Source organism: Bactrocera neohumeralis, chromosome 4, assembly GCF_024586455.1.
Source record: "Bactrocera neohumeralis isolate Rockhampton chromosome 4, APGP_CSIRO_Bneo_wtdbg2-racon-allhic-juicebox.fasta_v2, whole genome shotgun sequence".
Taxonomy (NCBI): domain Eukaryota; kingdom Metazoa; phylum Arthropoda; class Insecta; order Diptera; family Tephritidae; genus Bactrocera; species Bactrocera neohumeralis.
Genome location: NC_065921.1, coordinates 34,990,473 through 35,008,822, shown reverse-complemented (window position 1 = coordinate 35,008,822; position 18,350 = coordinate 34,990,473). Strand labels below are relative to the sequence as shown.

The 18,350-nt window shown below is 33.1% G+C and overlaps 1 protein-coding gene across 2 annotated transcripts in view; it reads right to left on the bottom strand.

Annotated features, from left to right (window-relative positions):
• Positions 1–16,860, bottom strand: part of LOC126755602 (pyruvate dehydrogenase (acetyl-transferring) kinase, mitochondrial) — a 45,337-nt gene extending 28,477 nt beyond the window's left edge. The window contains exon 1 of one of the 2 annotated variants that reach the window (XM_050468298.1): positions 15,235–16,860. In XM_050468298.1, coding sequence (XP_050324255.1) covers positions 15,235–15,337 — 103 coding nt within the window. In that variant the 5' untranslated portion in view covers positions 15,338–16,860. The remainder of the gene's footprint in view (positions 1–15,234) is intronic. The other variant, XM_050468297.1, reaches the window with a different exon arrangement.
• Between the last annotated feature and the right edge of the window lie 1,490 nt (positions 16,861–18,350).

Below are 18,350 nucleotides of genomic sequence, written 5' to 3'. Positions count from 1 at the left end.
AACGGTCGTGGTCGAAGGCCGGTGAATCGTCTCAAACAGTGGCCAAGCCGGGATTGACGGCCAGGAAGGCTTTGCTGTGTGTTTAGTGGGATTGGAAGGGAATCATCCACTATAAGCTGCTCCCATATAGCCTAACGCTTAATTCTACCATCTACTGGACTTACACCAACTACACCAACTGGACCGCTTGAAGCAGGCGATCGACCAGAAACGTTCATAATTTGCCAACAGGAAGGGTGTAGTGTTCCAACAGGACAACGGCAGACCACAAACTTCGTTGATGACTCGTCAGATGCTACGGGTGCTCGGATGCGAGGTTTTATCACATCCACCATATAGCCCGGACATAGCGCCAAGTTATTACCACCTGTTCCTGTCCATGGCGAACGCCCTTGTTGATGTAAAGTTGAACTCAAAAGAGGTTTGTGAAAAGTGACTGTCCGAGTTTTTCGCAAATAAGTAGGGGGGCTTCTACGAGGGGGGTATTATGAAGTTGCCGTCTAGATGGAAACAAATTATTGAACGAAACGGCGCATATTTGAACTAAATCCGATCACTGTAACACTTTTTATAGAGCATTGAATAAAGAGCAAAAAAGCGGAAGGAGATATTTGACAACCTAATAGTTACCTAGGTATCTCTTCACTGAGTATTAATAGAGTACACATTTCGGTGCAGCTCAAAAATACATACTTATATTCTTTTGACTCATTTTTACTTCATGTTAAAATTAAGTCACTACTTACTCACTGATTTTCCTTGCTTTCGAATTTTTTATTTATTCATCGATAATAATATTGTTCATTTAAGCAATTTCCTGCCAATATAATATCATTATAAAGTTAGAGGTAATCAGAATTATCAAATAAAATATTTGCACTTTCTTATTGTACTTTAAGAAAAGTTTAGAAGTATTCTCGGAAAATTTTAAGTAAATGCGACAACTACTTTCCGAGTTATTCAATCATTAGCAGCGGGCTTTCGAGCGAACTGGAACGTTGGTAAAAATTTGACTGCGTTTGTATCAAAACTACATACATACATACATATGCTCAACAGTATGAAATTTATGCAGCCTTTGCCGGAGGCTGTCATTTTGTTCCAAAAAAAAAAGAAAAAGTTTTGATCAAACACTTTATTATTCAATAATAAAACTAATTTTGTTTTTGCGATAGATTTTAGATGAAATTAATATTTTTTTGTAAATTTCTGTCAAGTAAAGTCGAAACCTTATTTATGGTAATGCTGATAAGCTTTTACTTTTATAAAATAAAATAATGTAATTTAATAACTGTGGTTTTTTAGTGCCTCTGGCTGCACTTAATCCCTTACCTAAACATTTATTTTTGGTATAGACTCTCTTCCACACTTCTATTAGGAAAATAACATATATACATACATATGTATGTATGTATATACCAATCATGGATATATAGTTAGGGCTTATACATATCTATGGTTTGGTACGATTTATGTCACCTTTGATTGATTGATTTTTTTATTATTTGACTATTATTTTTAAGAATCGTGTAACCGATTATCGATTGTGAAGCCATAAATTATTAGCATCGCTGTCTAGATCGATAGATTGGCAGCCCTAACATGCCTATTAAGAACAACAATCAAAACAATTGTCAAAATTACTGCCAATTTACAAGCAACACTACCGTCAAAATTACTGCGAATTCAACAAGAAATATTTATTTCAAAAGATATCCACATAAATATCACTTTTACTATTAATTACTTATTTGGCGAAAGAAATTACGCAAAACGCGAAATCACAATATTGCAACACATTTTTTTATCAGATTATCATTTGTACTTTGTACTTACAGAATAACAACATACATACATATGTACAGGTGCATAATACAGTAAGTATACATATGAATATTAATTGCAAGAACTTTGTACCTTGTACTCAGCCGAAAATGCTAACATACAAATACAAAAATCCAAAAAGGTAAAAAAAACCACAAGAATTGTATCACAAGATCGGACGTAATGGAAAAAGTGATCGTAATGGACAACAGAAAAAGAATAAAACATTTGAGTAAAAAAATATTTATGAAAGGAAAAGAAGCAAAATTGTCTTCTGACGCACGCCCCCTCAGACGAACACGAATCGAAAGGCAACACAAACATCATCAAAATCAATTCAGGAGAAATTAGGATGGTGAGGAGGGCAATAGGAATGTTCGCTTTGTCATTGTAAATATTTCCACACTCAAGAAACGAAAATTGCACATACCTACAAGTATGTACGTAAGTATATAAAATTGATATACGAAACATATAATATTCATATACATACATATACATATAAGGATTTGTTAATAAATAAAAAATAAAATTACAATATTTTGACTTTCTTCAATGACTTGTGCAGCTCAATAGATACATTATGTATATATGTACATTAGGGTGATTCAAAAAAAATTTTTTTTTTCTTTTTTTCAATTGGTAATTGCAAAAATAGGTTCACACCTAAAAAAAACACTCCAAATATGAGTTTTTAATAATGTAACGGGAAGGTCCTCCGCAAAAATAACGGTTTTCTATTTTTCTTATTATCAGATAAAAAAATTTATATCTCGCTTCCAACTACTTGAAAAAATATCTTGTTAATTAGGTTTTGTAGGAAATTAAATGCTCTAAAATATGGTCTCTTATGATTTTTTCGTAAACCCAACCGTTTAAAAGATATTAACAGTTAAAGTTTGATTATTTTTGAGAAAATTTTTTATTTCTTATTAATTTTATAACTCAATAAAAAAAAAATATTATGAATAGATTTTTGGAGAGGTATTCTTAGAGGTGTCTAGGAACCTATTTTTCAGAGTATCAAACGAAAAAAAACACACCTTAATATGCAAATGTTTGACGATGAATATCTCGTAAACGCTTAACTTAATCGAAAAATCATACGAGAACATTTTTATAGAGCAGTAAATTTCCTACAAAACTATGTGTTTCATCATTCATAATAATTTTTTTTCATTGAGTTATAAAATTAATAAGAAATAAAGAATTTTTCCAAAAATAGTCAAATTTCAACCCTTAATATCTTTTTAAACGGTTGGGTTTACGAAAAAATCATAAGAGACCATATTTTAGAGCATTCAATTTCCTACAAAACCTAATTAACAAGATATTTTTTCAAGTAGTTGGAAGCGAGATATAAATTTTTTTATCTGATAATAAGAAAAAATAGAAAACCGTTAGGCGGAGGACCTTCCCGTTACAATTAAAAACTCATATTTGGAGAGGCTTTCTTAGAGGTGTCTAGGAACCTATTTTTGCGAGTACTAATTGAAAAAAAATAAAAAAAATTTTTTTGAATCACTTTAATTTACATACATATGTACATAATAAATGTACATATGTATGTATATCCATAAATATGTGCGAGAAAAATGACGACAATCGGCGAGTTAACGCAAACGGATATTTCGCACTTCTCGCAAAGACAATAGGGGTATTCTCTTGCTCGTGCAAAACCCTTTCACGGTGCAAGAGTTGCATATGTTTCCTCTTGATGCACCGGCACAACAACAAACACGCGCAGAAAACTATTTGTAATGGCTGTAAAATATGTCAGACCAAAACCCATGTACTATATTTGCGTGCAATGTCACGCAAAAATATAATTGCAACCCTGTTTTAGCTGTCATTTTCCATAAAGACATATTACGTCGTTAAATTGTTGAGGAAGGTAAGTTTTAAATAGATTTTATAATTTCTATTTAAATTATAAAGATTTGTTACAGTTTTTTTTGTTAAAAATTTATGCAGAAGATGCAAGCACAATAGCCATGCATAATATCATTCACAATAAATTGACCGAATCAGCCGTTCATATATCACTAGATTCTGCAATGGGTGCTCTCGTGCCCTTGTATATTTTGGTATAGATTTTTGCAATCTGCAATCTTGCAAGAGCAAGCGAATACCCATAATATACATATGTACATATTCGAAATTAAATTAAATTCTCAGCTCTCTCAATCGTTCACTTTTACTGTTTCCGCTGTTGACAAGCTCTCACATACATATAATTTTTGTACACCCGCGATTACTTACAAAGAGAAAAAATATAGAAGTTCCATAAAGCTTTGAAGAATTCATTAAGGCATCACCATTAACACATTCATCTGAGGAAGCTATAAAATGGCTAATATTTTATATAGTACATATTTTGATAAAGTTTACTTAAAAACTGATATTATATACATATATGGGCGCAATCGAAATACATATTGTGACATTTACCTTATTATATGTAAAGATATTCGCCCATCCCGTTAGTTTAATCAAAGTTCAATAAAAATTTTAAGCGAAAAGATAAATAGACAGTCTAGGTATAATATTATTAGTTTTGCTTTTTTTGCAAACATCTCAAAACATTCCACACCCTTTACATAGTATATCCTCCCTATGCGGGAGTATCTAATGTACCCAAACTTAGACCGTTCTTGCATGTTCATTTTATAAATTCATTTCAGATTATCTTCCATTGAAATTAGCTTTGCGAAATATTAAAATTGGTAAGTGGAATGGTTGAATTCGCTCAAGTTCTTCATTCGGCAATCAACCCAACACCACACTCGTTTAAAAGCCGAACAGCCGTGTCAACGTACGCACGCGAACATTGTTATGATGGAAGGTTAGGCGGCTATTTGCCAATTCGGAATCGGCGCGCTGGTTTGTGTACAAATCAAAGACCAAACACCCACACTAATAAAAACAGATGTATGTATGTAAATATTTTACGACTTTTTGCTTTTGTTGTGCTGACGACGATGTTGGAAACGCTGCGCGTCATCAGCTGTAGCAATGTGGCTCAAACAGCTGTTCTACGGCAGACGCAAATAGGCAAAACAACAATCAGCACAAAAAAGTAAATAGTATGGACATACATAGATATGTACAAAAGAATGAGTGCAGTACATATGTATAAGCACATATAAATGTATATGCATATAAACTTGTGGAAATTTATAGTATTTTCTCGAATGCAGCATGTAGTTAACTGCAACATTGACTACTACGACCGCTTAAGCATATCTACAGTCATGGACAGAGAAATAGCACACTTTCCAAATAAGTTATTCAAATAAGTTTTCAGTTTTATCAAGTAAGTGAATCTTAACAATTTTCCACGTTAATTTATGGCATGACTTCTACAACTTATAACGGTAAGCGTATGCCGTTATCATGCCTACTATTTTGTTGTTACTCGTTTTACTTGGAGAGTAACGAAGTTTGGTTGGACAATGAAATAGCACACTTTTAGTTATTTGTACAAATACTCATTATTAATTAGCAATCGTGCAAAAAAATACGCTGTTACGCTATAACTATAAAACAAATTAACATATTTTTAAAATGGGCTGAAATATGCATTGCACTCTAGAAAAAAGGATAATAATATTTGGTCCTTACAAAAAGGTAAAAGTCCAACTCAGATTGCCGAAATTATGAGTTGTTCGAGGAAAATGGTATACAACGCCATCAATTTTGTTAAAAGGGATCCAAATTTGCTCAAAAATAAAAAAATCCACAAAGCTCCTGGGCGTAAAACAACGGAACTTCTCAATACAGCCAGCATTAGAAAAAGCAAGGGTGATCCTTTTAAATCATCCCGAGCGATTATGGCGGAAATAAACAATGAATTTGGGCTTAACGTATCCAGTAGATTTGGGCGAAGGCGTCTATATGATGATCTGTTGTTTGGACGAATGAGTCGAAAAAACCCACACCTGCAAAAAAACTTGAGAGCATGGCTGGACTTTGCTAAAGAACATTTAAAAAAGGACGTCAAATTTTGGAAAAGGGTTCTGTGGAGCGATGAAACTAAGGTGAACCGTATCAGATAGGATGGAAAACCATTTCTCCATCGTCCCAGGTGTCAGGCGTATAACTCCAGATACATTACAAAAACTGTTAAGCACGGCGGAGGTAGCGTAATGGTCTGGGGTGCGTTTTGCTGGTACGGTGTTGGATCATTGGTAAGAATGGGTAGAATGGACCAATTTGCATACCTAAACATTCTCAAAAATACCATAGAACCATGCGATTTGGAATCGATGCCAGTCAATTGGATTTTTATGCATGACAATAATCTAAAGCACGCAGCTTAAAGTATGAAGAACTGGCTCACTGAAGAAAGTATTAACGTCCCAAGGTGGCCAGCCCAAAGTTCCGATGCAAACTCGATAGAAAATTCATGGAACGACTTTAAGATACAGATTGCCAAGAAAAATTTTAAAAATTCGGAAGAACTTTGTACTGAATGCAAGGAGGCATGGTACGCAATCCCACAAACGAGGTGTCAGATATTAGTGGAGAGCACGCCCAGACGATGCCAAGCAATTTTAAAAAATTGTGGGCACACAACAAAATATTAACGTTGTAAGTGCTTAAACGCTATAATACTTATTAGATTTCTAATAAATTTATTTAATTTCCGCAGAATCGGCCTACTGTGCTATTTCTGTGTCCAGACCTAAACACGCAATGGGAAACTTAATCATTTTTTTTTAAAGAAGTATTGAATAAAACTTTTTAATTTTTTGTAAATAGCTCACTTATTTCTTACTTTATGTGATGCTAATGAAAAAATGAAATTTGTTTTCTGTTTATATCGAAAATACACATCTTTTTATTACATTCTCAAAGTGTGCTATTTCTCTGTCCATGACTGTATGTCGTGAAGGCATTGTAGACAAGTGGATTGGGAGCGGAGAGCAGTAGCTGCAATAAGGAGCTAATTCCAACCGACAAATCGTGTTGCGTCTATGTCCGAGTTGGGCATTTAGAATATACGGCTAAGTAATCGTAAACCGGAACACAGCAGAAAGGCGGACATAGAGAAGTGTGCAATGAGGACCAAACACAACTCACGCAAACAAACTGCTTTATAAACTAAAAATTACTGATAAGGCGTATTCCGCATTATCGGCAGATTTTGATGAACTGCAAGGCATTGAAACAGAGCACTCTAGAGCTAATTTGCTGGCGTTATATTTCATATTTTTCGTGAACGTTCTATTTACGCCAGACTCAAAAATATTTTGCTTTAGCTTAATTTTGTGTTGATACTCCAATTTCTAAAATATTCCTATTATATAACAGTATATATGTATGTATTGCATGCATATATGAATGTACATATGTATGTTTGTATATGCAAAAGTAAAAAAATCAATAGCTTCGGCTGCACCAAAGTATAAAACCATATAAAAAAATCTTTAGCAAAAGTTGCCGTGTTTGAAATCGGTCTAAGCATTACGTTTTATATTATATTTATATCGGTATTTACAAGGTTGTCAAGTGAAACTCGTAAATAGCTAATAATGGCGAGATATGGGAGCAAAGCATTTAGAATTTGTTCACACAAAGTTCTGCGTACCATATAGCACACATACAATAAAGTGTCGTGGGGGCTTAATTGGATGCCACTGCAAATGTGTAAATCGAACTGTTAATCGTCAGCGACAAATTAAGTGTTTTGGCATTATTTAAACTCTTCATGCCCTTACCTCCCGCCGAACTATTGGATCGTTCACTAACTGGCGTAACAAAGTATAAACGTTTCGTAAATAAAGCGGCAACTTAACGTCCAATTCTCACTTAAATTTTAAAATTAATACAAAAGAAATTAAATGCAAAACGAAATAATTTACTAATAAACTTTCATTCGTTTGTACAATTTACAAAAATTCTTCTTAACGCGCTGCCAAAATCGAAATTTTCAACCCTCTTCACTGCCGCCGTGGTTATTAGATATGCGCCATACAAAATCTATGGGCATGAGGAATTTTTGACAATAATTTGACGCTGCCGCTTTTATTTAGAGAAGGCAGTAAGTAATTTCGTTTGATGACAGCAGCTGATCTTATTGATTTTTTTGCAGCCAACTTCACACTTAACGGTTTTACCATTATGTATTATATTTGAACAGCTGATAGTATAAGGCCTCTTTGAAAAATTTTTCTTCCAATTTTTTAAAAAATGTTTGTTTGCTACCCTATCAAAAATGGAAGAAGGAACAGCATTTCCGGCATTTTTTACAGTTATACTATAAAAAGAATAGAAATGCAGATCAGGCAAGACGAAACTTAAGAGTCACTATGCGTCTTGTCAAAAACCTACAATTGAAGTAATGGCACACTAATACTCTACAAACATTCTCGGTGCGGTTAAAACGTAGAGACAATTGCAATTATAGGTTAGGATTAACAAAAAAAAAACTAAATTGTTGGTTAAATTACAGTTTATGGGCCAATCAGCTTTGGCCCAATCTAAATTGGGGCGCACTGAAACTGATAAATAAGATATTTTGTATGCCCAACACCACTCATTCCCAGATTAAGTTGTCAAAGTTAAAACGTTTTAAGTTCTTTAAACCGGTTCCTAACTGTTCAAAAAACCAGCTATTTTTTTGATGAGCCATAAAATGCCATAATTTATAGCGCGATTCTGTAAGCTGTCTCTAGTCACTATTTGAGACATTTTGAAGTAAAGTCTCAATTTGTGAATAGTTACTATTCACTGAACAGTCTCTAGCGTTAGTCTCAAAATATTGTCTCAAATTTGAGATCTGATAGTTAGCAGGTCACAAAACTAAAAAGAAAGAACTCTTGCTTGCAATTTTGAATATACTGAATAGAGATCACCATAGATATAAATCGATTGCCGTTTTTTTTATATTTTGTAAGCAGCTAAAACACGGAAAGTTAAAAAAATTTATTTTACATAAATTTCGTAAATATTATGAAACATAGTCAACATATATTTTTATTTTTATTGGTAATTATGTTTTTTGACTATGTTATGGAAAATTTAATATTTGTTATCGACATATTTATTTTCATTCAAGTGTAAAAACATCTCTAAATAATGAAGTGTAATAGATTTTGTGACTGTCACTTACAGAATAGCAAAATCGTCTCAAGTCACAAAAATTGTCTCTAACTAAAACTCTCAACTTTAGAGACTTGTGACTGTATCACAGTACAGAATCGCACGGTTAATGTATTTTAATTGACATTTAATGTGTCATCTGTCATTAAAAGAGTTTAATGTGCTACACAATCGGCTCACAAACGAATACACTCACTTTCGCCAATCACTATTTAATAGCGCCCTAGATTGATTATTATTATTCATTTCAACACACAGCTGATAAATACTTATGTACATATATACATACATACATATGTATATGCAGTATGTACAAATATCTCTAAGGGGTTGACCAAAAATAATTGACACATAATGAACTCTCGAAAAGTCCCTGCGCGTGTCTGTTACAGTCACTTTGATGAGGGAGGTGAAAATAGGCGAAATAGAAACAACAACAAAAGACACCAGACGGCAGCCATGATTGAATATGCCGGTGTGTTTATGGTGTTTGTTGATAAAAGTTTGAGCTTTAAGGAATATTTGTTTACATAGAAAAAACAGAGTAAGTTTTGTTCGCAGTCGTCCTTGAGATAACCTTAGGTAAGATATGTATGTATGTATGTATTTATGCGTATTCGCTATTATTCCGGTTTCAGACTAGTACATTTGTAGGCACACAATTTTTTATTTGAAAAAATTAACGTTGTGCATGAGCTTCTTTTGTTTGTACTAACGTGTAATTAAGTATTAAATTTCAGCGAAATATTAACGGAAATTCTCAATGTATCGATATTGAATACTTCCGGCATTATGCACAGCCGCGACTGAATTCGTAGCGGCATACAAATACATATGTACATATGTATGTAAATGACCTGGAAATGAAAACGTAATGTTATTCAAGAACTGATCTATCACGTTGCATGGAGCTTGCAATGAGTTGAACATTTTAATTAGAAGAGAAACCTAATATTCAAAAAGTAAATAAAAAATAGAAAATTCTAGAAGCCCAAGCTGTAAAAGTTATACATAAATCAATATAGAGAAGAATGGCCGTAGTTAATGGCGGATGGCCTACAGAACTATATGACAACTTGGTTATTGTGAGAGTGTAGTACTTACTTATGTTCTATGAGCATCAATACGCATATTATCAATGTTATAAGTATAGTGCTTTGCCCGGCCAAGGGACTGCCTTGTCAAGAGTGCAGTTTGTTACAAGCTCACAAGGAGTATTTTTGTGTTATTTATCGTCGGAATTTAAACATCATCTATTGAAAATTAAGGGTGAATTATATCGAGAAGAATAAAATTTAAGGCACATAAGGTCGTTGAAATTTTGTTTATCGCACAGGTATCAGTAAATGAGTAAACTGAAATAACATACTATGTAGTTTTAAAGGTAGTCTCGAATTATCACCCTGCGATAACACTTTTCTAATTTTCGTAACTTTATACAATGAACCAAAAACACTTATACCCTTCCGTTGGCAACACTTTATATGCAGTTATCAAGTACGAACCGTTATTTTTGTGCTATTAAATTTTCTTGGAGTAACGCGGAACACTCAAACTGTTCGAAACACTTATCGAAGAGAAATATAGCAAACCATTTACTATATACATATGTAAATAAAAAATATATCCACCGAAATAACTAATTTTGGGATTCTGTAAGTTTTGTAGGTGAGTTTAAATTTAATTTATTTTGATCTGATGATCGTCGATTTGTATAACGTACGGAATTCTAAATGATAAAAGATAAAAAAAATTAGATAAAACTGTCAGCATGGAGAATGGGCGTTAATGAGCTTTTCTTCATCGAAGGAATTGTAAAAGGAATGGGCAACTAGGCAATATTAAAAAATAATTTGGCTCCATCAGCAGCTAAACTCAATTTAAATAAAGGCTACTGCTTTATTCAGAATAACGACCCGACTTTTGTGGTTAAGGAATGGAAATGGAAAAAGTGCTGTCACATCCTTCCTATAGTCTAGACCTCCATCCATGTTACGAGAACGCAAAGTTCTTAGTAATAAATATCCTGAACTTACAGAACATTTGGTGCATTATATGAATAAAATGCGCAAACTATGATAGAGGGTATGATAAAAGGTGCACATATGTACATATGTACATATGGAAATTGTTGTTTTTTTTGGTCGACAAAAATGGAGTTATTTTGAATTTTGAATTTTTTTTGAGAGATATCAATCCTTTTTTAGTTTGACGTCTTAAAAAAAAAAATATTACTATAGGTATAATCCATTTTTAAAAGCGTGATAAGCGAAAATAAATGCAAATGAAAAATCGAAGCCACATGGCGTAAAATCAACATGGAACCCAAGACTCATATATGTAAGTATATTGAAATTAGGGTAATGCGAGAATTTCAGGGTTTAGTTATTTTTTTTTTAATTTTACATACATATGTACATATGTACATAAACGAATATTTATAGTACACAAAACAAAAACCAATTGCACAAAATGCATACAAGAATCAATTACTTAAGTATCTAGCAAGTACTCAAGTAAGTAATGACACTGAATAAAAGACTACTTGACGTAAGCAAACATTGTCCACTTCCTTAATAAAACATCCATGTCCATAATCCTTAATAAAACATCCCATTCAAATCGATTTTACCTCAAGCTTAGATAAGCTCATAGGCAGGTTATGCATCTTTGTTGTCAGTAGCAATCAATTATGTAACTATTCCATTAAGGGTATCATTTAATGTGGCATTTATATAATAATGCCAAAGTGGCAAAATAGCATCTTGGATTATATGAGCGTTCTGGGTTATATTGCAATAAGTATGCTGTTCTTTATTTATTCGTGATCGTTTCTTTCTATAAATATTTAATATTATACTCGAATTAATTTTAAAATAATCAAATAAATTTTTAAATGTAATTATATTTTTCAATTTACAGCGAAGAAGCCAAAACGCGAGAAAAGAGTAAACAGCTGATTGTGATTTGCGACAAATTGCCATGGGTGCCACTGAGAATAGTCTCACAGAGTAGCAATTTTATCGAAAAATAAATTGCATGTAAAAATGCACAACTGTTTGCGATTTTGCGAAGTTTGCAATAAATGCCGCAAGTTTGCGACATTGAATGAGTACCGCAATTAAGTAGAAATTGTAATATCTGAATCAAACTTGTTACACAGATTCCTTGGCAAATACGAAAAGACGAGTTCCTAGATCAGCATAATCGGACCACGCCCACAAAACGACTTTAAACGAAAACCTATAAAAGTCCATAGCTAAGCACTTAATTAATATATGTATGTATGTATATAGAACTGTTATTTGGTACACAGAGAAATTAACTTTTACTCCGAGACGGTTTGTGACAGCTTTATAGGAGCCCGGGTTAAAGCGGGACAATAAGCGTGTCACCGCTCACTTTTAAGTGAAATCATACATCTCGTTTCCCGCTCGACTGATTTCTTCTAAATAAAATATATAACATTCTTTTAAAATTACTTAGTGCGAATATAAATTAAATCGGACTCCATCCACGAATACTTCTCACAATTTTGAATTCCGATTTTTTTTCTTTTCGGTATACTCGTATAAATCAACAAACAATTAATATAACGAGATAAAACATTGCACCAACAGTGCCTTGAAGTATGACATCTCATAACCAGAAATTATCCAATTAATAGCAAAACTGTTCAAGCCCCTAGGTACCAGATATGTGGACCCCAGTACCTATAGTAGATTTTTTACCGAAAATATGAGTGAAGTACATGATTGAAATTCATAGAGAATCCTTTCTAGATAATATACTGTGTTTGAGTTTGGGTTAGATGGGCCAATACTTTCTTAGCCCTCATATACCTAATACAAAGATTTTCGCACTTCCGGGTGACTTTATATCGCATATGTATATCGACCAATGTGTGAATTATCTCAATGAAAATGAAGAAATGTTTTAAAATTGGACGAAAACTTAACCCAGTACCATCTTTTAGAATTTTGGCAATATACTGAAAAGATGAAACCTATAGTTTGAATCCAAATGCATACACAATTAAACATTCGATGGATTTATAATTTAATGCGATAAATTTTGTTATAATCAATTTTTAATTAACTACATACATATATACATGTATGTATACGTATGTACATACATATGTATATTTCTATTTTTTTATAGTACAAACTCTTGTCAAAGATAATTAGGTTTATTTTTATTGATAAATAATTATGGTTTAACACATACTTTTCGTAGTTGGAGATTTTATAAAATTATATGACGATCTGTTCGCTTAATTTCTTCTAAAGAGGATTCATTTTTACACTAAAACCTTAATAGCATTGACAGACGGCAGCGTTAAACCAGATTAATTGCATTTTTCGGGATTAATTCAGGAGTTACCACAGCTAACTCCGTTGCTGAATCCAAAAATAACTCTCAAAATTTTAGGGAGTTTGTGAGAATTTCGTTGGCAACATTGTTAAAAATAGCCAATTTTCATCTATTGTGAATGAAATACAAGTAACCCTGACAGCTGTTTATCAAATTCTCAATATAGTATCAATAAAACTTCTATGTTATGATGCAGTTTTAAAAATAGTGTGTTGATATGCTTTTGTAATAAAAAATGGTTTGGTAAAAATTGGTCGGCTAACAACCGTAATGTTTATCTTCTATCAATTTTCATTGAAAATATTATAAAAAGGACAATGAGCTGTTTATGAGAGTTTCAAACTCGCATAGCTGCCGTCTGTCACCTACAAATTTGGATCTGATTAAGTGCGCAGTTAATCCGGATTAACGCTGCCGTCTGTCAAGGCTATAAAATAAAAACTGGTCAATAAACTTGAGCAACTGTGCGACGTAATAAACAATACAATGACGCATATGGAGACGCATACATACACATCAAAAGATAATATGTATATTATACATATGTATGAATGTACAAAGATATATCAAACGATCAACCAAAACAAAAACTTGCGAACATTCAAAATAATGCAGATAAATAATCAAATGTATTTTGTTGTAGTAATTAGAAGAAGGTAGAAGTGACCAAAACAGGTTAGCGACATTATTTAGGTAAACATGGTAAACACTTAGCCCACTCTCACAAAACAAACAAATTTAGCTAACAGCTTATATATGTACATACATATGTACATATATATATTTTTTAATTTTTTTATATTTATAACAAATCATTTACATACACACATACATATGCACATATATCAAATACAAAGAAAAGAGAACATTTAGAAAGCTCAATTTTATCTGAAGAGTGTGGTACACGATAATTTTGTCTGTTATTTAAAGTGTTTAAACTTTTATAATTAAGTAATAGTATAACGCTATACTCAACCATACGTAGTCCAGACTTTTAGTACATATTGTCAAATAAAAAGACTGAAGAATTAATGAATGTACATATATAATGAAATTCCTCCTAACTGGACACCGTGGCAGTGTTTTTGTCCGAGTATAGGAATTATCCACATATGTATGTTTGGAGGCGTGGCAAAAATTTGCGTTTAAAATGTTTTGTTAGGGTCACAAAACAGGATAAAAGTTGTACATTTTGCAAAATTATTCGTGTTTAGGAAAGAAAATCATGGATATGTGTATTGTATTCGGTTATCAGAGGTAATTTGGACAAAATACTATCAAAATTGTGCCCGCGTCCGGTCATTAGGGCGTACTCATGTCCAATTATCGGAATTGGTTTTGCATGAAAATATTAATGAAACCATTGTGTTTATGAAATCTGTCCGGTAATGGGAGGTGTACAGCTATAGGAACTGTCCGTAATGGGGATTTTCACTGTATATGTATAGTTGTTATGCTCTAAAAAAATATAACCGTTATCAACAATAAAAATTTCGAAAATTTGATAAAAAAAAATTATTCAGATATGTCCAAATAAACTTAGACGAATATACATATGTACATACATTTGCACATGATCTTTTTATTCCTTTTTTCGCCATAGCGATAATGTTGAAGATCAACAAGAGTTATCAGCAAATTTCGTCAAAACAATTCAATTAAACGGAAAAGAATATCAAAATATAAATGCCTTTGCAGTAATATAATATTTATTGCTCCAGGATTGTAAACGTGACTTCAAAGTAGCAGCCAATTTGTTGTACATTGCTTTTAAGCATTAAAAATCATATTAATAATGCACAAAATGTTGAGTAAGCCCCCATTTAAAAACAAAACGAAAAATATTATATAAACTAACAAAAATATACTGAAATTTCGTAATTTTTTCTTATGCCATATTTGTTAGCAAAATATAAATAAACTTACCGAAGTCCATAAATTGTTTTATAGACAAAGGGGATGGATTGAACTGCGAGTACATATCGAGCATTTTTGTAATATTCGATAAACGCACCGGAAATAACCGCATCTTGAAATTTTTTTGCTGTCTTCTCTTAAGTGAATGTTGCAAGGAATCGTTTTACTTGTAGCTCCTCTTTTAACTGTATGCGAGAATTTGTGCACGATTATCGATGAGACTGTTAACTTTTGGTTTCAAACTATAATAAATATATATTTTTCTTATAGTGAAAATAAGTTAACATTCGTATTATTTGCTGTATCTGTAGTAGTCTTCTGAATGCCAGTTATTTGTTATCACTTATTTATTTTTATATTTGTAAAAAAACATTTTTTTCTTTAGTTCAGAATTGTCACGAGAAACACTCAAACTTTATTGTTTTTAATTAAAACTGTGATTATGTGTGGGATGATCATCTGAACACTTTGCTGACGTAAAATAAATTTTTAATAAATAATTAGAAAGTCTGAAGTTTAATATTATAGTTTTTTAGTCGCTCAACCACTGTGTGTTTTGTGAGCCTTGATATATGTAGTATAATTTGTGGCATATGTCCTTTTCACCTCTGCATATCGCGGTATACTAATGATGAAGTTGGGTAGGCATTTTTGCTTGCTCTACCTTCAGTTGTGCCTACGTGTCCTTTGCAGCATAACAACATTCAATGGTGAATGAATATACATATGTGTTCGTTAATCTCCGCTCTGCGTTTTTAATTTGGTTCTTAACACGCTTTGTTCTTACAGTCTAGTATATTCTAAAGTTTCGTTTTTTTTTATGTGGGCAATATTTCCTATTGCCATTTGTATAATAATCTGTGGCTGTAAAGCCCGATATTAAACTCCTTTTTGTCACCTTGTCGCAGTAAATTTTTGTGCTAAATAACAATATAAAAAGAAGAGCATGTATAGTCTGGCGGTTACAAACACAATGCAGCCGAAAATGTCGTATTCGGTGTCAAAAGGCTGATGACGTTGCGTTTCTGCCTCTTCACCTTCGTTAGGCCAGTGTCCTTTCTATTCCAAAACACCCTTACATAAATGGAGGGTGTGTATGTCAAAACTTCACTTATGATGCTTATTCACCTTCGTTATTTAATGAAATGTACTATATATTAAAAGTCGGTTTATTACGCAGATTTGTTTGCACAAATGTAAAAAAGTAAGCACGTTTAAAATTTAAGTGTAGTAATTTCATTCAGATATTTTTTTTAGAAATTCACTTCTTTTGTTGCTATTCTTGCTGAGATGTTCACCGTACTGTTGCACTGCTCTGCTGAGTTCTAACTGACTGATTTCTCGGTCCGCTCTGTACTTTTTTCGCAATTCTGGATTGATGTGTCCCGTCTAGCTTTTCCGTTGCACATAGCGCTTAATATATACGTACGTGTTTAAGAGCTTCGCCTGATTTGTTAGTTTCAGCGCTTACATTTTATTTTTCGCTCCAAAAGGGGCTCACTCACACTGCCAATACTTCTGTTTTGATGTACACATGCTTATTTCTTTTGTTGGGCGCAGACATCGATAATTGACCATTTGTTTCACATAATGATATCCCCAATGTTATCTTTCTCGTGTTTAATAAGAGAAACTTTTTGTTGGGTCTGATCTGGAAGGTTGGAGCTTTTGACACACGCTCAGCTGTTTTTGACATTTTTGTTATAGCTTTGTAGCAGCTGTACAGTGGGATAATTGTGGTAAATTAATTCAGAAAATTTTAAATTGGGTAGTCGAAAAAGTATTTTCGTATTTCTAATCAACCTTCAGCTTCTTTTTTATATTTATAATAATAAATAAATGAACAAATACGTACCATTTTGGTCAACCACTTTTTGCTATTTTTCCTCTAGAGACATTATTCCATCAGTGTAAATCGAAATTTCGAATAATTGTTAGTATGTATGTATGTACATATATATTTTAATATGTTCTCCAGTTTCATTGATTCTGCATGTTTTCAAATTAAATTATTATTTTTATATCGAAACTTCTTCAACTTCAAGAAAGTAAGCAAAAACCTTACACATTTAAGAACATAGCAGATTATAATTGCTGGTACATATTCAAACCTAAACTCATCGACTCTTCACGCTGCTTTATTGCAAAGAACCGAACCCGATCCTTAAAAGTAAAATATCTGAAAAACTATTCGTTTATCCTGATGTGTACGCTCCCTCTGTAATATAATCGTTTAAAGGCGCAAGCAAATTCTCAAAACGTTCGCCAGCAAAATTGAAAGCGATTTTGCTAATTATCTACTCCGCTTACTGGGTATTGAGTAGATAATTATAGACACCTATGCACATGTCGGAACCGACCTTGAAAACCGAACAATGTCCTGAATGGTTCACTGCCTAAGGCAACGGAATTGAAACTCCGGTAGCCGAGCTCACATACCAGCAAGCGCAAAATTAGACAAAAAGTGCATGACCTCGTTAGCAAAAGCATCAAGCTTCCTCCATGTTAGACTTGTTTGGGTCACAGCGAAATGACCGAAAATCGCAAAGCCGCTAGACTTATGGACCTCCAGTGAACTCCTAAAGCGTTAGACAACAACTAGAACTTGTGCGACTGTGTATCCTTCTAGCAAAAAGTAAACAGTAAGTGGTCCGCCGAATTACTTACTTTTAGCAAGGTCAATCTAGCCGCAATTGTCGATGTTCTGATTGGACACGGTGAAATAGGTTCGCATGAGGTGCGACTAAATATTTTGTAAGACGCTCTTTGCCAAAGCTGTATGGAGGAAGAGAAGTTTAAATCATCTTGTCACTCTCTCTCCATTGACCGGCTTACCTTCGGCGATCGAAATGGCTGGATGTGATATTAAACGTCGAAGCTCAAAAAGTTTCATCGATCTATCAAGATCTTGTGATCCACCTTCAGCAGTGGATAACACAAATCACGAACATTTGTCTAAATGAGATCTATCGATTATGTTCAAATCCCTACGACCTAACTCAACCTACAATGCAATTGAATGAATGCTAATTATTCATACTAAACGTATGTAAGTATATGTTCTTTGTGGACTAGCAGTTCGCACATCTTACACTGGCTGAGCCCTCTCTATGTACTTATCTCTA